Source organism: Pyrgilauda ruficollis, unplaced genomic scaffold (assembly GCF_017590135.1).
Source record: "Pyrgilauda ruficollis isolate IOZ18807 unplaced genomic scaffold, ASM1759013v1 scaffold127, whole genome shotgun sequence".
NCBI classification, from domain to species: domain Eukaryota; kingdom Metazoa; phylum Chordata; class Aves; order Passeriformes; family Passeridae; genus Pyrgilauda; species Pyrgilauda ruficollis.
Window position 1 is genome coordinate 578409 of NW_024511099.1, and position 20042 is coordinate 598450.

General features: G+C 54.2%; 2 protein-coding genes across 5 annotated transcripts in view; both read left to right on the forward strand.

Annotated features, from left to right (window-relative positions):
* Positions 1-953: 953 nt before the first annotated feature.
* On the forward strand, positions 954-15473 carry GMEB2 (glucocorticoid modulatory element binding protein 2). 3 transcript variants are annotated; one of them, XM_041458378.1, is made up of 10 exons: positions 954-972; positions 2121-2280; positions 7022-7119; positions 7861-7991; positions 9385-9488; positions 10756-10913; positions 12107-12178; positions 12698-12835; positions 13364-13486; positions 13667-15473. In XM_041458378.1, the coding sequence occupies exons 2-10, from the start codon at positions 2150-2152 to the stop codon at positions 14311-14313; spliced, it is 1602 nt and encodes a 533-aa protein (XP_041314312.1). In that variant the 5' UTR covers positions 954-972; positions 2121-2149; the 3' UTR covers positions 14314-15473. The 3 variants fall into 3 exon arrangements, with proteins under 3 accessions (XP_041314312.1, XP_041314313.1, XP_041314315.1); XM_041458379.1 differs by having other exon boundaries at positions 955-972; positions 7864-7991; XM_041458381.1 differs by lacking the exons at positions 954-972; positions 2121-2280 and having other exon boundaries at positions 7869-7991.
* A 418-nt stretch (positions 15474-15891) lies between these two features.
* The window catches only part of HELZ2 (helicase with zinc finger 2), a 28360-nt gene continuing 24209 nt past the window's right edge, over positions 15892-20042 (forward strand). The window contains exon 1 of one of the 2 annotated variants that reach the window (XM_041458244.1): positions 15892-15994. The gene's annotated coding sequence lies outside the window, so the exon portion shown is untranslated. Of the gene's footprint in view, positions 16037-20042 lie in introns of both variants that reach the window. The other variant, XM_041458245.1, reaches the window with a different exon arrangement.

The following is a 20042-nucleotide window of genomic DNA, read 5'->3' on the forward strand; positions in this document are numbered from 1 at the left end:
TGCAGCCCCCCGGGCACCCCCTCTCCGTGTCCCCCTGTGTCTTCTGCCTCCCTCCTTGAGGCCGCTCGCCATCGTCTTGCAGCTCCCCTGCCGCTCTCTTCCGGGCAGCCCCCCGCCCGTGCAGCCCCAGCGTGTGCCCCCCGCCCCCGGGCAGCTGCAGCCCCCCGCCCGTGCTGTCTGTGCTGCTCTCCATCGCCTCTCTCCAGGTACCCCTCTTGCACACCATGGCCCCCCCGGTCTGTGCAGCTCTGTTTAACCCCCCTAAAGCCACCTCCCCATGCACCCCATCTCTCTCTCAGTACCACTCTGCACCCACACTGCATCCCCGTCTCTGTGCTCAGCCTTGCTGGCTGCCCGCAGTGTAATCTGGTCTCAGCCCTCCTGATGCTGCACCCCAAAAACCTCTCTCCTCTCCCAGCTGTGCTATGCTTTTTTTGCTTTTATATTTTTTCCTCACTTCATCCCAAATCTTTCCCACAGCCCTTGACATGCTCTCAGCACCCTGCAAGGTGCACCAGGAGGGACAGGCATGGACACCCTAAGTCCTGGTAGAGCTGGGGTGTCCCTTGTCCCCCTTCACAGCCCCACTGCTGGTGTGTTTTTAGCCACTTTTTTGATTACTTATGTTTTCAATGCACTTTTTCTCCATTCAGTGCTGGTTCCTGCCCAGAGGCATCTGAGCAGCACACGTGGGGTTCAGTCCCGTGATGCTGGGCAGGATGTCTGGGGCTGAAACTGAGTCCCAGCTCAGGGGTGTTGTGAGTGATGCTGGTCACTAAGTGGGAGGGGTTTTACCCCGAAATGAAGGACAAGGGTAGGGATAGAGTGACCACAAAAATTGGAGTGGTTGAGCTGGAGGCATCTGAGCATCGGTGCTGCTGTGAAAACTGAAGTGCTTCTGCTGGTGGCTTTGTGCTGGGCTGGCACAGAGGGACCATTCCTCCCTGGATAAACCCTGTGGGCTCTGTGGAGGTAAAGAGCACCTCGTGGTGTCCCTGTGGGTCAGGCAGGTTTTTCTGCAGGGCATGAACTTGGTTGTGAAGTCACACTGGACGTGCTGGGTCAGTGCTCTGCTCTGGCCGGGGCCTGGGGAAGTGGTGGGAGCCAGGTGACATCTCTGCTGTGCTCTGTGCCACTGCTTGGACTTCTCCATGGGTGTCTGAGCCTGGAACAGCCAGACCTGGGTGAGGTGTTCCCTTACCTGTCTCTGTGGGGGCTGCAGCTGTGCAGTGTGTGCTGTAGGAGATGCTTTGTAGGCACCAACTTCTCCTTTCCTGGGCATGGGCTGCTCCCCAGCATTGTGGGCAGCAGGGCAAGGGTGGGGATTCTCCCCCTCTGCTCTGCTCAGGTGAGACCCCACCTGCAGTGCTGCATCCAGCTCTGGGGCTCCCAGCATCAGAGGCATGTGGAGCTGGTGGAGCAAGGCCAGAGGAGGTCATGGAGATGTTCTGAGGGCTGGAGCACTTCTGCTCTAGAGACAGGCTGAGAGAGGTGGAGAAAAGAAGGCTCTGAGGAGACCTGAGAGTCCCTTTCAGTTCCTAAAGGAGCTCCAAGAAAGCTGGAGAGGGAGTGCTGTCTTACATCTATTGCTGATTTATTAGAAATGCATGCTTTGAAATAGTTTCCAGATGTCACAGTTTCTGCGGGCTTGATGTGCTTTTTTAATTTGATTTTTTGTGTGTGTGTGACTTTGGAGGAGGGAAGAATCCCTGTTTTACTGTGGAGGAGACAGTGACAAGCTCCTCCAACAGTGTGAAATCGTGAGATAGTTTGAAATACATTTGGAAACGCACCTTCAAACTGAGTATCTTCAGAGAGTTTATGGTGGATGCCAGGAACATTTTTTTTTTTGGACCTCTTTCACACTCTGCCCTTCACCTCCTGCACCCCAGTCCCACCCATGCCCATCATTCTCACCCAGCCTCTAGAGCATGTGTTGGGTTGAGCTTCCCCTTGTCTTTCCTCCTGGGATTTAGCACTTGGGGATTTGCTGATCCCATTCTCTTTACGACCCTGGGATCCCTGCAGTCCCTTCTCTCCCTGCTCCCACCATGCCCAGGATCCTTCCGTGACCGAGTTCACCCTTTGACTCTGGCATTCCCCCCTTTCTCCACAAGCAGCTGGTGACTGAGCCGGTGGCTGTCCCGCGATGGCGACGCCGGACGTCAGTGTGCACATGGAGGAGGTGGTGGTGGTGACCACGCCGGACGGCGCGGTGGACGGCGCTGGCATGGAGGAGGTGAAGACAGTGCTGGTCACCACCAACCTGTCCCAGCACGGGTAAGAGATGGGCTGGTGCTGAGGGGATGTGCTGGAAACCCTCCCAGGCATGGCTGTAGGTTGGGATTTATCCCCCAGTGCTTCCTCCTGCATCCCTGCTCACTGTGGGGACCGCAGCGGTGGCCATGGAGTGTCCAGTTCCTTGGGCTTCCCACACCAGGGCTCTGCAGCTCTGTGCAGAACAGGCTCCACTCTTTCCCTCTTTTGAGGTGGGGAAAAAAGACTGACCCCAAATCCCTTTTTCTGAGTGGATTTGGATGTTGGGAGTGAACAAAAATCCAGTTGGCAACCAGACACCAGTAGCTAAATCAGTGTTTTTCTGCTATTTATTTCATGGTGGCTGTGCTGAGCTCTGAACTCCAAGAGACAAGTTTGTCCTCACCAGGCTGAGGGTGGTGCAGCTGAACTCCCCTTCCCTGAAGGTTGAGGAGGTTTGGGGTTGGTTGGTTTTTGGCCGAGCTCTGCAGGAGCCTCCACTGCCAGCAACAGGAGTGAGAGAGGTGTCCTTGAAACAGTGTTGCCCTGAATGGAGAGGCACTGCTCAAAAAAAACCAGTGAAGTCTGATTGTGAAACTCCTGATGATTTGCCCAATTTCTGCCTTTTTTGGCAGAAAAAAATTGGTATTTTTTTATTCAGGGCTGCTGTTTGTTCAGGTCTGGTCTGTTCAGTGGCAGGTTGGCCACGGCCTAAGAGCCTGGCTGGTACCTTGAAGGCCCACATAGCAATGGACTCTTTGCTTTATTTCTCTATGGTTTTTTGGGTGGGGCAGAGCTCAGAGCCTGTGTTTTGTTCTTTCAGTGGGCAGAAAATCCAAGTTCACACCTGGAGCTACATCCAGGCAGGCTTGTCTGAAATAAGTGGGTGTTGAATGGCTGTTTATTGCTCTCCACAAGGTGTTTGTCTTCTTTTCTCAAACATGTCTTTGTGTCAGTACCCTGGGGCTTTGAGCAGGACAGAAGGTGACAGCTCAGTCCAGGGGCCTTCCCCTTGTGCTGCTTCAACTGAGATAAAGCCCATTAACAGATGAATTTTTGGTAAAGAATGGGCAGGGACAGGCAGAGGCAAGAGCTGTTGGTGCTAGGATAGGCAGGATGGGCCCTGCTCTTCCTCCACACCCTGGCTCTGTGAGTGTTTCCAAACCCTCTTCAATTCCCAGAAGAGCGGTGATGGTGGGGAAGAAGGGTTTTACTCCTCTTGTTTTCTGTCCCATGGAGACTCCCTTGTCTCCCTCAGTGGAGAAGCAGCCAGATGTGACACTTGGGATGTGGCTGCTCTTGGATGCAGAATGGTTCCTGGCTGTCATGTGGCTCTGAGCCTCTACAGACCCATGTGCAGCATTGACCCATTGGTGTTGTCTGGGAAAATGGATCATGGCAGAGGCTGTCTCAGTCAGTTGGTTTCCTTTCACTCTTAGTTTCCATCCTGTTTTTCTTTGGAAACCTTTTCTCACCCTCCCAGTGTCCCCTGGATGGTCAGGAGCAGGACAGCTCCACACAGCACAGAGAGGAATGCTTTCATTTAGTCATAGCTCTGAGCAGAGATGTCTTGGCATGTATGAAGAGATTCCCTGAGGGTTTTCCCTGGATCTCTCTGGAGAAGAGCCCCTGGACAAGCCCTTTGCTCCCCCATTCTTGGGGCTGGTAGTGGGTTAATGGAAAGGGTGTGAATTTTGGCATCACAGAGTAAAACCTGCCTGACTCCCCCACTGAGCAGGGCAGTGGGGCTGGTGGTGGGTGGCAGCACAAGCCACCCAAGGTCTCTCTGTGGCCTTGGACAGTGCTCCCACCAGGCTCTGCTCCTCCTGGGGCAATGCCCAGTGGTGCTGGCTCCTTCTTCCTTTGCCACTGATTTCCCTCTGCAGCCCCAGCTGCTGTCAGGAGAGCAGCTGCAGGCACGGACTGGGATCCCTTGGTGTTGGCTCGGTCACCACTCACATGGGGAGCTTTCTGTTTGCCTGGTGTGACACTTAAACCAAACTCAGCTTGGGGGTTGGTGCCTTTTTCTAGTGCTCATCTGGGTATGGGTTTGCTATTAAAAAAACCCTCTGTACAACCAATTGTTAAGAGCTTAATTAGTTCATGTGTTCTTAAGGAAAAGGCTGAGGGAAATGGGAAAATTATAATGAGCAAGAAGCTTTTCTCTTTGGTCTGTGAGAGGAGGGGATCTGTACTTGATGCTCTGATGAGGTGCTTGTATTTCTGATCAGCAAAGGATTCTGGGGGACACTTTTCTCTCTCAAGTTTCCAGGCAAGGCAGAAGCAGAAAAGAAGGGAGATGCCAGCTCTCTGAGTTATCTGTACATGCCTTCTTCTCTTCCTTCCATCTGGTTTATGGATCCTCCTGGGGAGGAAGATGAGAACCGTCCTCCCCTGCCTTCGTCATGGCAACTGGCAAAGGCAGGGCCAGCTGGGGGGCTGCACTGCTGGGGTTTGGAAGGTGTTTGTGTTTTCCCTTGCTTCTGCCTCAGTCTGTTTCCCTGGAATGGGATGGGAGAAACAGCATGGAGACACTCGCCTTTTTTTGTGGTTTTCTCTCCCCCACGTGTCCATGGCAGACACAGACTTCAGTTGCCTGAATTTTTCATACAAGCTGGGAGTTGGTTTGTTTGTTTTCCTCTGGAGGTTAAGGGTGTGGGCTGGGTTATTCCTCCCCATCCAGTTGCACCTTTTGGTCATTTTTCGGAGCAGTGCAAATGTGGTGGTGTCCTGGAGGAAGCTCTGAAAGGTGCTGACCTTTCAGCTGGAGGGTTTCTTCTGGCTAACTTGGTGGAGGTTCTTGATCTGGAGGCAGGTCAGGGCTGCGGGGTGCTGAGCTTGTATGCCAGAAGGGGTTGCTTCCTCTGGCACCCTGCTGAAGTGCCATAGCTGGCCTTTCACCTGGAGAAATGCAAGAACCCAGCAGCAAATTGATGAAAAAACCCAGGTTAGAATTCTTCTGTTCTTCTGTCAGACTGCCACTTGTGTAATAACCACCTTTGTGCAAATGCCTTAGCTCAGAGTTTACCCTTTTGAGTCCTTTCACGTTACCCTCCCCATGTTCTGCCAGGGCTCTGGGCTGGTGGTCACTGTGAGCTGCAGAGGCAGAGTTGTGTCCATCTTTCTGTCACATCAGGAGCTGTCTCCCCTCTCTCTGGAGCAGCGTCTGTGAGCCACTCACCTGGTGAGGCTGAGCTGCCGCCCACACCATTCCTTATCTCTGTGCTGCTCCCCACAGGTACCTGCCCTGCAGCTGCTGAGGGGAGGGATGCTTTGAAGCTGCAGTTCCACCCTGGAGCTGTGTGTTAGGAGCCCAGAATGGAAAAACCAGTTGCTCTTGAATTTCCTTGTCCCCGTGGCACAGCGGGTGAGAAATGTGGTTGCCAGTGAGTCACTAGGACTGTCTTTTAATTCATCCATGGTACCAAACTGAGGGAGGTTTTCAGGTTTATTTTCTCTGTGGAGTCTTCCTAGGGAGTTTATGTGCCAAAGTATGTGAAAAGCTAATTGTATTTCTCCCCCTGCCCCTGTGGGTTTTCTGGGGCAAGGTTTCAAGGTTTCTGCAGCTTCAGCGACACCACCAAACATACATCTCATAAGGAGGGCAGAGTTAGATTAGATATTGGGAAGAAATTCTTACTTGTGAGGGTGGCGAGGCATTGGCACAGACTGCCCAGAGAAGCTGTGGCTGCCCCATCCCTGGAAGTGTTCCAAGCCAGGTTGGACAGGGTTTGGAGCAACCTGGGATAGTGGAAGGTGTCCCTGCCCATGGGTGGGGCTTGGAACAAGATGGGTTTTAGGGCTCTTTCAGCCCAAACCATTCTGTGTTTGTATGAAAACCCAGGAATGGTCCCTGCTGAGCACTGGCTGTGATGTACAGGTGGATCCATAAGGGCACCAGTGTGGGCTCCCTCCCTTTGGGACCTCACCTCCAAAACCGAGGGGGTGAGGAGCATGTCCCACATCCCAGCCAGATGTGCTTGTTCCCTCTGAGTGTGGGAAACTCCTGGGAGAGGCTTGGGGCTCTGTATTCCTGTAGCAGAGCTGGGAGAACAGTGAGGGAGTGGGGGCTGTGCAGGACCCACTGTGTGACTCCATGGGCAAAGCACCCAGAGAAGACCGAGATCTAAACGTGGGGACAATGGAAGCAGCTGGACAGTCAGCTATTAATGAATGTCATGGATAGATCAAGTTTTAAGAGGCTCAGAGATTGTATTGCAAGTGTCTGTAACTCATGTTATGTTATCTCTGCTCATGGATCTGCTCTTGGGGTTTCTCCAACTCCTTTGTAGTATCTCTGTGGCTCCTTGAGGTCCTGCTCCCTGGAGCATCCTGCATACCAGGGGATTCAGCCAGTCCATTGCCCAGACAGCAGCAGCATGTTTCACACATGTTTTTCCTGAGGAAATCTCAGGCAAAGCTTCCAAAGGCTGGCAGTGACTTCTGAGCAGGGGGCTGTGCTGACAGCATCTCTCCATGCCAGCTCTCCAGCATGGGCTGGGCTGGAGGCAGATCCACAGGGCTGGGATTAAAGGGGAAGCAAGAGAGAGCTGGCCAGGCTGCTGACAGGGGCTTGCCTGCTGTGGGGTTCTTCATCTCCACATGAAAAAATGGAGCTGAGCCTCCCAAACCCAGAGCTGACTCTTAGCTCTTGTGGGAAAATGTGATCCGAGGGACTTCTGAGGCGATGTCTCCACAGGGCATGCATCGGGTGTGGGGGTGGCACAGCCACATGGCTTAAGAATGCCTCTGCCTCTCTTCCCAGCGGTGACATCAACGAAGACACTCTGGAGACTGAAAATGCAGCTGCTGCAGCTGCTGCTGCCTTCACAGCCTCCACAGACCTGAAGGAAGCGGTTCTAGGTAGGTCAGCTCTTTCCACAGCCCCTTGATGCCAGCTGCACCACCCCGTGTGCCACAGCCCTGTGCTGGTGTGGGACAGTCCAAGCACTGTTGGGCAGAGCTGCTGGGGCTCCGGGGTGTTTTCTTGTGGGCCTTGGGGATGCTGTCCCGGGGGTGCCAGGGATGCTGTCCCAGCATCCAGGGGGGCTCGGTGACCAGCAGGGAGCTGGCAGTGGCAGGCTGGGCTGCTGCTGCCCTCTCCTGGTCCGGGATGAGTCCCCGTGTCTGGCCATCCCTGGCTCCTGCCATTCCAGCCTGCCACGGGAATGTCAGTTTTGCAGCAATTTGCTGGCTTTGGTTGCAAGTAAAAATGAGTTTAGGGAGCAAAGATGATCAGCTGGGCTGGAGTTGACTTAAAACCAGTTTTACTTTAAAACCAAGGGTGACTCCACCCAGACAACATCATTCTCTTTTTATCAAGAATGGATGACTTCTCATATTCCCTGTGCTCAGCTGCAGCTGGATTTGCATAAATCTTACTGGGCTGTTTTGCCTGAGAAATTTGGGTGTTTGGATACTTTCATAGCAGAGTGCAAGTGAATGGTGGCCACAAACCCCAGCACACCCCGCCATGCATCATCTACTTTTTTTTTTTAATTTCTGAGTTTCAAAACTATTGTTGCATGTGTGGCTCAGGCACATGAATCAGGAGCTGTGGCTCATGTTTCTCTTTGATCTGTCCCTTCCTCTGATCCCTGTGAGAAGTGAAGATGGCTGAAGATGAGGACAGTTTGGAGGCAGAGATTGTCTACCCCATCACCTGCGGGGACAGCAAAGCCAACCTCATCTGGAGGAAGTTTGTGTGCCCTGGAATCAATGTGAAGTGTGTGCAGGTGAGAACAGAGAGCACAGCACTGGACTTGTGCTTTCCCCTTGCCCACATTGTGAGGTCACCTGGCTTGTCCTGGTTGTGATAAGCTTTGATCAGCTGCTGTGCATGAGAGCCATGTCATGGTAGGAAAGGATGACATTTCCCTGGTGCTGGGTACCTGATATTTGTCCTGACTAAATTGTGTAATTCTGGCTGGAGAGATGGTGCCTCAATTTAATGTGTTATTTAAAATTTGATAAATTTGGGCACTTGCAGTGTCTGCTCAGTTGGAAAGTTTGAGGAATGTATTGAGGACCTACTGAAGAGTTGCTGCTGTGTCCTGGGTAACTCATGGTTAAAAATTACATGAATTCAGGAACATGCCATGAGTGAGTCATTGCTGGCATTTGTACACAGCCTAAACAATACCCTGCTGAGGGAGAGTCTCCTTGGGCTCCCAAAGGATAGTCCTTGCCCTTCCCAGCAGAGATGGTCTCCTCTGTCCATGAGGCAGAGGATAGATGCTGCTGCCTCCTAAAATCTGTCCTCTCTGCACTGAAGCCTTTGTCCTTGCTCAGAGATGCAGTCTCTCATGCAGTAACAGTGAGTTGCTCTATGTTGGTCAACATGGCCATGGAAAAGAGGAGGCCTGGATTTGGGAAATCCTTTGAGATGGGCTGTAAGGCAGCTCTTAAGAGGACTGCCTGGGTCATGGTTGGACTCGAGGATCTTGGAGGACTTCTCCACCCTTAGTGATTCTATAATTCTATGATCCTGTGAGCAGGTTGCTGTTGGGTTCAGGCACAGCTGGGTGTGTAGGGCAATAAAAGAAAGGGAAGAGCTGGCACACTGTGTGCCAGCTCCCTGAAGCTGGTTTGCAGTAGCAGTGGGTGTGCACTGCCAGAGAGGCCAGAGGTTCCCTGATACCAATGGTTGGGCTTGGGAGCAGGAGGTCAAAGACCACTGGGTTTCTTTTCTCTCTCCTATGGGGCATAACATGCCCTTGGACCCAAATGTTAGCAGTGCAGCCCAACTTTCACTGAGTGTGCTGTTAGTGAGAGCGTGAGCAGCTCCCTGCTGTTAATGATACTTTGCACAAGCTATGGGTGTTTCCCCAGCTGTCCTGCCTGAGCTGGGCAAACTCACACACCTCTGAAGCCTTGGCTTGGAGCAGCTATTAACTAACCATTGGTGACAGCACTGTTTGGCTTTAATCTTTCCAACTTGGGCAGTGTTCTCTGGGGTGGGGAGTGCCTGGCAGCCATCTGTTTTGGGGGTGTTCAGTGGCACGTGGAGGCTGCAGCCGCTGCTGGGCACTGGGAAATGCCAGCAGGCTCCAGTTGAACCTTGCTCACAGGGCATCTTTGGCTTGTTTATGGCTCGTGGCACTGATGTTGCACCCCTGCCTTTTGCAGTTTCATGATCACCTAATCAGCCCCAAGGAGTTTGTCCACCTGGCAGGCAAGTCGACCTTGAAGGATTGGAAGAGGGCGATCCGGATGAACGGGATCATGCTCCGGTTAGTGCCTTCCTTTGTGTCTCTGGACACTTCTGGGGGATTGTGCTGGGCTGGAACAGAACCTTTGGAATGGCAGTTGTGCTGCTGAGGGAGCAAATGAACCACTATAAATGTTTGTTTTAATGACAGCCTGGTCCCAAATGTGGTCAGTCCAATGGCTTTATTCTGTCCTTGTGCCTAAGGAATTATTTGGGGCAAGAAGTACTTCTCTAGCCTTTTCAGGGCTTGAACCATGCTGAGTTTCCAGCTGGTGTAGGGACACTGGAAATTTTAATGGCTGGTGGTGGTTGGGCCATGTTGTCTGTGGATTCTCAGTGTGAGTCACCAAATGAAATCAGTCTGGTCATCACCAATGCTCTGGTTGCAGCACTCCTCCTTGACATCACTTCTAAATAAGTCCTTCGCAAAAAAAACCCCAAAAAAAGCTTCTTTATTGCAAACATTTCTCTTCTCTAGTATTAACTATAGTAATTCAATTCGTCTATGGTCCTCCTGAACACCAGCCTGAAACTGTGATTTAGTTAAAGTCTTTCTCTGCCTTTGGACAGGATTAAAAAAGACTCACCTCTTTCCCCAGGAATTGTCAGTGGTTTTGTGCTCTTTTCACAGGGTGACATTGCCTATCCCTGAATTATTCTACTTCAATGCAGGCATATCCTGTATTCCTTTTAAACAGCTTTTGCTCCACATAAATTGTGCATAAGAGGTTTAGGCTTTGTTGAGGCAGAGCTTTGAGAGGGGAAAAAACATTTCAGGGAATTTCTGAAGGCAAACCCAGCAGCCCATGGTAGCAAATGTCAGGAAGCTTAGGTGGTTGTTGGCCAGCAAGGCTTGGGAATGTTTTGGAGATAATGTTCTTGGATTGGAAGATCCCGTGTTCTAGAGCTGGCACTCCCTTTGAATGAGATGAGAGACCTGATTTTAATTCCTAAATAGGGTTATGGCCTGTCTCCTTTTGAGCTATAGAGTCAAAAAGGCAAGAAAGAAACTCCCTGTGGTCTCACCCTGAGGTGAGACTCCAGCTGATCCTTTGGTTGGAAGCTGAAGCTTTAGAGGGGATGTGCTGGTGGCACCAGATAGGGGCTCTCTCTTCCCCTCCTTCATGAAGAAATGAGTTAGTCAGTCCCAGTAAGGGCTCCTGCTGGCTCTGCCTGCTCTCCTGGCATTTTGGGACTCCAAAGTTTGGGGTGAAGGCTGCCAGGAACGATCTCAGAGCCCTTAGCTGTTGCTGATGTGCCTGTCCTTGTGCTTGCTCCCTGTCTTTCAGGAAGATTATGGACTCAGGAGAACTGGATTTTTATCAGCACACAAAGGTCTGTTCCAACACCTGCCGGAGCACCAAAATTGACCTGACAGGAGCCAGGGTGTCCCTGACCAGCCAGACATCGACAGAGTACATCCCTCTGACTCCCGCCTCTGCCGATGGTACGTGCACCCTTCCTCAGCCTCAGCAGGGCCTTTCACACGTCAGAGCCCAGGAGTGCCACATAACCAAGGTCCCTGTGGCTGCTCCATCCCTGGAAGTGTCACAGGCCAGGTTGGACAGCATTTGGAGCAATCTGGTCTAGTGGAAAGTGTCCCTGCCCGTGGCAGGGGGTTAGAATGAGATGAACCTTGAGGTCCATTCCAACCCAAGCCATTCCGTGATTTGATGATTTTGATCTATAGTTACTGGCAACTGTTTCATTGGAAAGCGTTCTAATTTTGAAATAATTCTGTATTTAACTCCTTTTGCCCCTGAACATTAAGAACAGCCCTGAAAGTGCCCCACACCCCAGGCTCCTGGTGGTGCCTCTGGGACAGGATAAGCCCCTTGGCTGGTTCTGCAGAGCACCCATCCACCACATCCTGGGATTGTGGTGGGGAAGCTGATGCTGATGCCAGCCCACTCCAAGAACCCCTGTTAAACATGAGCTCACCAATGGGAGATGCTTGCCAGCTGCTGGGCTGTGCTGAAGTAACCAGAGCCCTGAAAGCTGTGGAGTAGAGGAGCAGAGGGACTGGATTTAATGGCTGCAACTGAGCATTCCAAAGGCTCTGCACAGCTCTGTGGGGCTCTGGCCAGGTTCCCATCCATCCCGCTCCTGCGCCTGGCATGAATGACGCCTGTTCCCCGGCTCTATGGTAACAAAACTGCTGAGATTTGGCAGAGCTGGAGGGAAGGAGGGATCCCCCCTGCATCCCTGTGCAGTGGGTGCTGCTCTTCCCTTGGAGGCTTTAGAAACCCTCCAGACAAATGGTGGCTGGGTAAAAAGGGCTGCCAAAAAAATCAGACTCTAAATCTGTTTGACTTTTGTCCTGAGCAGTGCTGGTGTGTTTTCAGGGGGAAACAGGAGGGAAATATTGCTCTCAAGCATGTGTTCTTGTGCTGCAAAGGTTGCAGGAGCAATCCCTGGGGATTGCACTCTAATGTAGGAAAATAAGTACAGCTGGCACAGCTTGGGTGTCTCCGTTCAGCATTGAGATCTGCATTCAAACAGATGTGATCATCTGCAATATAAAGGAGAAGTCACAGAAATGCAGCAAGGGAGTGCTTCCTTTGGAAACAGCCTGTGAAAATACAGGGAAAAATCAGGACCTGGGAATTTTTTTCTCTTCTTTTTTGCTATTGGTTGCAGTGAACGGATCCCCGGCTACAATAACCATAGAAACATGCGAGGATGCCAGCGATTGGAGCACCAGCATTGGAGGTATGGCTTGGGATCCCGCAGGGCTCACTGGGTGGAGGAGATGTGGGGAAACAGGGAAGCAGCAGGGTGAGGAGCAGGAAGGACCCTCTTAGCAGAGCAGTCTCCACTAGGATTATTCCTCCTCTGCTGGTGGAGTAGCACTGTGTTACATTCTACTGGTGTGCGGGCTGGCTGCATAGCTTTGCAATAAAGTTGTTTCCAAGCACCAACATGTCAAAGCCAGGGCCAAATGTGGCTCTGGAGGAAAAAAATTCTTATCAGAGCGGTCATGAAATCATTCTCCTTGGTGCTCCTGACTGTAGTAAAGTGTCCTTTTGGTGTGGGACAGGGGTGGGCAGAGCACATCCTCCTTTGGGTCCGTGCTCTGGGTGGGCTTTGCCCCAGCCCTGGGGCCTCACGGGTCTCTCCCAGCCCGGCAGGACTGCACCCCTGCAGGGGTGTCCACAGGGAACCCATAGCAGATTACCATTAAACGCTGCCGAGGATTTTGAGGTTCTCCTTTGCTTCCTCTTTCTCCAGATGACACCTTTGCTTTTTGGCAAGGTCTGAAGGACAGTGGTCTCCTGGAAGAAGTGATCCATGAGTTCCACCAGGAGCTGGTGGAAACTATGAAGGGCTTGCAGCAGCGAGCACAGGATCCCCCACTGCAGCTTGGGGGTAAGGACCTGGATGTGGGTGGTCAGTCATCTTGGGAGAGGGGCTTGTGAATTTTTTTATCCTTAGGGGTATCTGGATGGCACAATAGGCACATAGCTCATCATAAAAAATCTCATTTCTGGCTGATTTATGAGGCTGCACTTGGGGATAATTCGAGTGACCTCAGTTCTCCAATTCCCTGTGCCTGGGACTTCCTCTCTGCTGGCTCTGGGTCTGGGTCTGGACAAATGCTTGGCTTGGGAATTGAGGTGGAATTTAGGCCATTGGAATAACGATGCAGCAAGCAGCTACTGTGCCAGCAGATTTCTTATCACCCCTGCTAGGCAGGAGAGGACTGTTTACACGGCCAGTGACCTCTTGCCCTCTCTCATGGCTTCTGCCTTCTCCTCTTCCCCAGCCTCTTGCATTACCCTCCTGCAGATTTTGGCTGTCTCAGCTGGACATGTTTGTTGTGTGGCTTTTGCCAAGCCACAAATAGTTTGCGCAGGGAGTTTTGCTTCCTCAAAGATTCCGTGTCTTGTTTTTAAGATGCTGTTTTACTAAACAACGTAGTCCAGAACTTTGGGATGCTGGATCTGGTCAAGAAGGTCCTGGCCAGCCACAAGTGCCAGATGGATCGCTCGAGGGAGCAGTACACCCGGGATTTGGCAGGTATGCCCTGGACACAGCAGTGTGGCACCGGGCATTGCTGCCTGTGCATTTTCTTTTGGGCTGAGAAAGTGGGGGTTGTGTTAAAGCTGGTGGTGTTAAACCAGCCACACCAGGCATTGCCACAGACCTCTGGGAAGCCAGTCCAGGATCCAGGCTGAGCCAAACCCCTTCTCTCTCCAGCTCTGGAGCAGCAGTGTGACGAGCACCGCAAGCGAGCGAAGGAGCTGAAGCACAAATCGCAGCATCTCAACAACGTCCTGATGACCCTCACCCCCGTCTCTGTTCCCACGCCTCTGAAACGCCCCAGGCTGACCAGGGCCACCTCCGGACCAGCTGCTATCACCTCCCAAGTCCTGTCCCAGCCAGCACAGCTCACTGTCACCCCCGGCGTGCCAGTGTCCCAGATTGCCAATCTCCCTCTTGGCAAAGTGGTCTCGGCCCTCCCTCCTTCGGTGTTGGGGAAGAGCCCAGCCCAGCCCCCCGCCGCCAGCTCCCCGGCCTCCCCTCTGCTGGGGGGGTACACGGTGCTGGCCTCGGCCGGCTCCACCTTCCCCGGCACGGTGGAGATCCACCCGGACGCTTCCAACCTGACGGTGCTGAGCACGGCCGCGGTCCAGGATGGCAGCACGGTGGTGAAGGTGGTGAGCCCCTTCCAGCTCCTGACGCTTCCAGGACTTGGCACGACCATCCAGAATGTGACACAAATAGCTCCCAGTGGGAGCACGGTCGTGACTGTCCCGTCCGGTGCCGCCGAGGCTGCCGGGGACGAGCACGCTGCCGCCGCCATCGAGGTGACCGCAGTGGCTGATGAGGCGGAGCAGAAGTGAGAGGGGGGACTTGCCTGGAGGGACGCTGGCCGTGCCACTCTGGGGGGAACTGCCTCTTCTTTGGCTGCGCTGTGGGACGAGGAGCGGTGTCATGAGGGGCACGGGCTAACGAGACTCAGAGCGGCTCGTGTTGGGAGCAAGGAGGTTCAGGTCAGAGGGAAGGAGGGGGGAGGAAGGATGCCTGGAGAAGGGAAAGGTAGAAATGCTCTGCCTTGTTTGGAGGAGGGAAGAAAAAAAGAGCTTATTTTTTTATAAAGCTTTCCTCCCCTGTTCTCTTGGAGTAGTTTTCCTGCTCTGGGTCATCAGCCCAGCCTTGCTGGCTGGCACAGCTGGAGCAGTGTCCATCAGAGGAGTGGGCAGGAGCAGGTGGTAGCAAAAGGAAGCTGCTGAGGGGTCTGGTGTGCAGGGAGCTGGCTGTTCCCCATCCCTAGGGGCTGCAGGAGTGGAGAGGGATGCCAAGAGCAGGAATTCTGTGGCTGTCTACAATCCTTGACACCAGCAAGGGCTCTGGCAGCATGGGCACAGGCCCTGGGAGGTCGGGTTTTGTGCGTGACACTGGCTTTGGGTGGCAGAAACAAGTGGGAGCTGTTGTGACAGTGGGCACAGTGGTTGCCCAGGTTTACTGGGGAAGCAGCAAGACAGGAGCCCAGAGGGCTGAGAAGAGCTGTGACTTCTGAGGATTTGGGGTCTTTTTCTAGTTTTCTCAAAAAAAAAAAAAATCCATTATTGGGATTTTTTTAAGCCAATGGCGATTTTTAAGCCAAGCCCTGGTTGGGAAGCTCGTTCTGCATGGCAGAGCCGTGCTGCAGAGCGTGCAGAGCTGAGCCCCGTGGCCATGCTCCAGGAAGCTCACACTTCCTCACGAGGGCAGACCCGGCTGTCCCCAGTCCCCAGCATCCCGTGGGAGCCGGACTCTGCCATCCCTCCCTGCTGGGTTCAAGCAGCCGTTCTGTAACGGGGTGGTCGAGCCCCCAGTTCTCCTTCAGCCACCCCACTCGCTGTGACTCTCACCAGGTCCCATCCCAGGGCCTGTGTGTCTCACGCTGTCTCTGGCTGGAAGGAGTCGGGTGCTTGGAGTGTTGGGGTTTCTCCAAACTTGATCTGGCAACAGCAGCAACGACGGGTCACTTTATTAAGTAATAAATATTTTTTTGAAAGAATGTTTCTGGTTTATTGTGTTTTCTATGTCCAGGTATAACAGCTGGGATTATGAAATGGGGCTAAGGGAGGACAGGAACACACTTTACTAAATATAAATGTATTAGTCCTCTGTGTTCCCTCTGGCTGTGGGTGTGCGAGGAGCCTGAAACGCGGCTCCAAAGTCTGGCTGTTCATGGCACAGCTGGGACGTGGCTGCACCCAGTGCTGATAAGCACTGGTCCCCAACCTGTGGTTAGGAGAGTTTTGACACGTAATCAGGAAGAAAAGTGATCTATTCCTCTGAAGCATTAGATTTTGTTTCGTTTTGGCCGAGACTCAGCTGAGGCCACAGCTGATGAGGAGGAGTCCTCCTTATCAGAGGTTTTTCCCTCCCAGCTGGCTGCTGCTAAGATATCACCGTCATATCTCTGTACTTGGGACAGCACTAGCGTGTCAGACCGAGGACATATAAAGGGTTATGATCACCCTGAGCTGCCTTTTACCTCTCCAGCGTGAGCAGCAGTGCTGAGCCACACCTGAGGTGAGTTTCCAGCCTGAATTTCCCCCTTCCTGTGCTGCAGTGGTGAGTGAATGTCCCTTTGCAACACAGGGACACCTTTCCCCAGCAGTGCCAGGGCTGGAAAGCCGTGGTGCCTTTGCCCAGCTCTGGAGAGCTGTGGGCTGAGCATACTACTCCAGCCATCTCTGCTTTGGCCAAACTCATCTGGGTTACCCAGGGGCTGTGGGAGAGGGAATGTTCAGGTGGAAAGGGGACAGCTGGAGTGACCTCCTGGCTCCCCTTTAGAGGTATCTGAGAGGTGGCAGTGGAGCATGGGGTGGGGTTTGTGTCAGCTCTGTGTTGGTGTGGGCAGCAAGGGCAAAGCAGAGCAAGCAGAAGGCAGCAGCTCTTCTCTGGCTCCGTGCACCTTTACCTGCCCTGGAGACTATAGATCACCTCACCGGCAAAGCATTCCCAGCGTGGGTGTACTCTGCCCTGCAAAGCAGCTCTTCCTTGGGATGTAAACAGCTCCCCAAGCAATAAAAGCTCTGCAGGCAGATTTGGGCTGGTGCAATTCTCCCCTCCCTTTGCAGCAGCTCTCGGGGCAGCCAGTCAGGTGGGGCAGCCCTGTCTCCCTGGAGAGACCGCCCGGGGGTTCAGGGATGCCCGGGTGAGGTGCTCCGCTCCTGGGCGGGCTGTGCTGCTCCCGGTGTGCCGCGGAGCTTCCCGGCCGGCCGAGGGCAGCCGGGGGCTCGCAGCGTCAGCAGCTCGTGGTAGCATGAGGGCTGAGAAGGAAAAGCAAAGAAGGGAAGTTGTCTGCAGCGAGTTGTATGCAGAGATTATCAGTGTCTGGGTGAGTGGCCTTGGGCTGGATGTGGCCGTGGGCGATCTGGCGACATTCCCTGGCCGGGGGGAAGTCCCGTGTGAGCGCGGCAGTAGATCCTGGTCTTGCAGCCCTGGTTTCAGCAGGGGTGGTGAAGCATTGCTCGTGGAGAGCACTTCCCACCTGTGGATCAGCTCTCCCTCCCACGGTGCTGAGACCTGAGCGAGCCCCCAAGCCCCCCCAGGGGGCTGCACCCCTCACTGGGGGCTCCCGAGGCTGCAGTGGGCGTCGTGCACCCCACAACTGAGACATTGCTGTGGATCCCAGTGGGTCAATCTGCTCTGTGAGCCTGGGGGCCCTGGGCAGGGCTGGGGCTCTCAGCATCCATTCTGCCAGCCTGGTACTGCCTGCACTGCCTTCCTGGGGACCCTTGGGTGCTCAGGCTCAGATCTGCTCCCCTTTCCTCCCGTGGGGAGCCCAGGGCTGCTCTGCTCACGGCCGGGGGTAGAGGACTCGCACATAGAGACAAAATTACGTAAGGGCTGCGGATGACTCATGTCCCTGCTTTTCCCTGGATTGTGCAGAGATGGAGACTCAGCCACTTGCATTTTCTCCTCCAGGTATCCACGGGAGGAGAGTGCAGTGTTTGGGAAGGAGCAGAGGCTCCCACTTCCCGGCAGCACCGCGAGCAGAGCCTTGCCACGGTCCTGCCTGGCAGCTGCCTGTGGTGCCAGGGAGTGAGGGCTGTGAGAAATCACCAATTCCTCACTCTCTGCGTCTCTCTGGCAGGTTAGGGCAGGTTAGGGCTGTTACCGGGACAGGAGATGCTCCAGCATCCTCGCGGGAAGGCTCTCCCAGCTCCCAGCAACTTCCTCGGACAAGCTGGGGGAGTGCAGCACACAAAGGGCAGCGTGTCTGGCGCTGGGGCGGGGAGCAGCAGCGATGGTTTCCTGGGGAAACCGCTCCGTGACTGTCGGCCGTGTCACCTCAGGAATGGAAACCGAAACTCAGCGCTTTCGGCTCCGTGTTTGTCTAAAATCGGCAGATCCTGGGTTTCGGCTCTCCCCCGCCCTAATGCTGTGGATGTGCTGACGCTGCTTTGCCTCCTCCCTGCTCCAGCAGCGGCTTCCTGCGCTCTGCCGCCAGGGATGGAGGGACGGCAGAGCCGGCTGCTCCCGGGGCTGCTCCCGGGGCTGCTCCGCCGCTCCCGGGTCAGTGACGAGCAGGGCCGGAAGCTTTATGTAATACAGGGAAAGCTGTTTGCTTCTAGAGTGGGAGGGAAAATATCCCACCTGTAAAATCAGTGAAAACTCCAGATATCCCACCTGTAAATCCAGAGTGAAGCCTCAGTGCCAAGGCTGTTCTGCCTGGGTGAGCTGGGCACTGCCCGTCCTGGCTCGGGCACCTCAGGAGAGTAGTGCCAGGTATTTTGTTTGTTTTTTACTGTTGTCTGATGCTGTCACAGAGACCTTTGCTGTGGTTTAGAGTCAGGTCTGCAGAGAGGATGATTCCTGCCCCAGGCAGTAGCAAATGGGGATGGACTCCATCACTATGGACCACTCTGATACAGGGCTGGGCTTTGCTTGGTCACTCCTTCCCAGGCAGGGATGGGATTGGTGCTGCCTGTTATGGGAAACCATAACAGTTCCCATGGCAGCTGCAAGGACAAAGCTGGGGAGCACTTTCCTGGATGGGAACGCTGAGCATGGGGGCTCCATGGGGTCAGATCCCACTGTGAGGCTGAGCCACCCACTGCTCCTGGCTGGCAGAGCCTGGCTGCCCGTGCAAGTGGCGGTCCTGTCACAAGTCCAGCAGTGACCAGAGTGTGTTTGCACAGCCCCGGTGGCTTTGCTGCCCAGGAATACCTTGTTTCCACGGCCACCCAGTGCTCTACTGGGATCCATCCAGTGCCCTGTGCTCCGGTGGGGTCTGTTCAGCACCCACACACCTGGGCTGCCCCACTCCTCTCCTTGGTGGGAAAACCCTTCTCTTGGCTCCCCAGGCTGCTGCTGGATGGGAGCAAGGTGAGAGCTCCCTCTGAGGCACTCAGTGGCTGCGACTGCACAAAGCAGGAAGGTCAAAAACATCGTTTCTCTTCCTCCTTCCACTGGTGTTGACAAACGTGCCAGAAACCAGTCTCTGCCCCTCCTTCCTTCCTGCTCCAGTGCCGGCGTGCCCCACAGGCTGGCTCTGTGTTTCCTCCTCCCATTTGCTTTGAGAAAAAAAAACTTTTCTTTTGTCGCTAAGGCTGGCTTTGTGTTGAGGTGGCACCACCAAGCACCACGTGCCCATCAGTTGCTGGAAGGATTGAACAACGTCCCCATCAGCAGGGACACTTTGCCTCTGGGGCCTGCGATTTTTTACAGCCACTTGTAGCTGGAGGTGTGTTCGTTTTCCCTGGTTGTTTCCAGGGCTTGCAGCTGGCTTCTGGCATGAAGATAATTCCATTAAGTGGGAATGCTGGGGCTTGACCGCAGTGTTTGGCACAGCAGCTGCTTTACAGGTCAGGGATTTCTGAAGCCTTTTGTCCAGGCTGGTGAGATGTGGCTGCTGTTGTGGTTTCCTGGGGCTGGCGCTGTTACAGGAGCTTCCTGGGATTTTGCTTGGGTGCGTGTGTTTTGGGGTCATATCGGGTTGCAGGGTTTTTTTGTTCTGCGTGTTTTATCCCCAAATTTGCCCCATCACCAAACCAGGGCGAGGGCTGGGATGAGGTGCTAAGCTGTTGTGGGATGGGTTTGGTGAGGTGGGAAGGGGCTGAGAAGGGGCTCCACAGCCCTGGTGCTGAGGATCCCCCACTCCTCGGGCGCTGAGCATCAGCTGATGGTGCTTGTGTGGTAACACGTGCCCGCAAACTGGGGTGCGGGGTCCCCCGGCTGTCGGTGCCGCCCCACGAAACACGATGCAAATGAGACTCGGATGCTGCCGGGGGTGAATTTGGGGTTTGAGGTATTTTTCTGGCTCGAGGCTGAGCTCTGCAGCGGGTGCATCGCGCCAGGCGTGGAACCGAACGGAAAACGAAAGTGATGATGAACAGAAAGGAGGGCAGCGCTCTGCACCCCACCCCCGCCCCCCGAGCCCCGTTAAAAAGGAGGCTGCCGGGGGGACAGGGCTGAGGACCGGGGCTGCCGCTCAACATTCACTTAAAACTCCGGTGCCGCCGCTCCCGGCTCTGGACCGAATCTGAGCGCGGGGAACCCCGATCTGCGGGTGAGCAGCGCCCCCGGGAGCGGCCCCTCTGCACCGGGGGGACAGGACCGGGGGGAGACT

Coding starts and splice junctions, on each gene's coding strand:
- GMEB2 (XM_041458378.1), top strand. CDS start 2,150: ATGGCGACGCCGGACGTCAGTGTGCACATGGAGGAGGTGGTGGTGGTG. Junction 12,179..12,697: donor TTGGAGCACCAGCATTGGAG/GTATGGCTTGGG, acceptor CTCTTTCTCCAG/ATGACACCTTTGCTTTTTGG. Junction 13,487..13,666: donor GTACACCCGGGATTTGGCAG/GTATGCCCTGGA, acceptor TTCTCTCTCCAG/CTCTGGAGCAGCAGTGTGAC.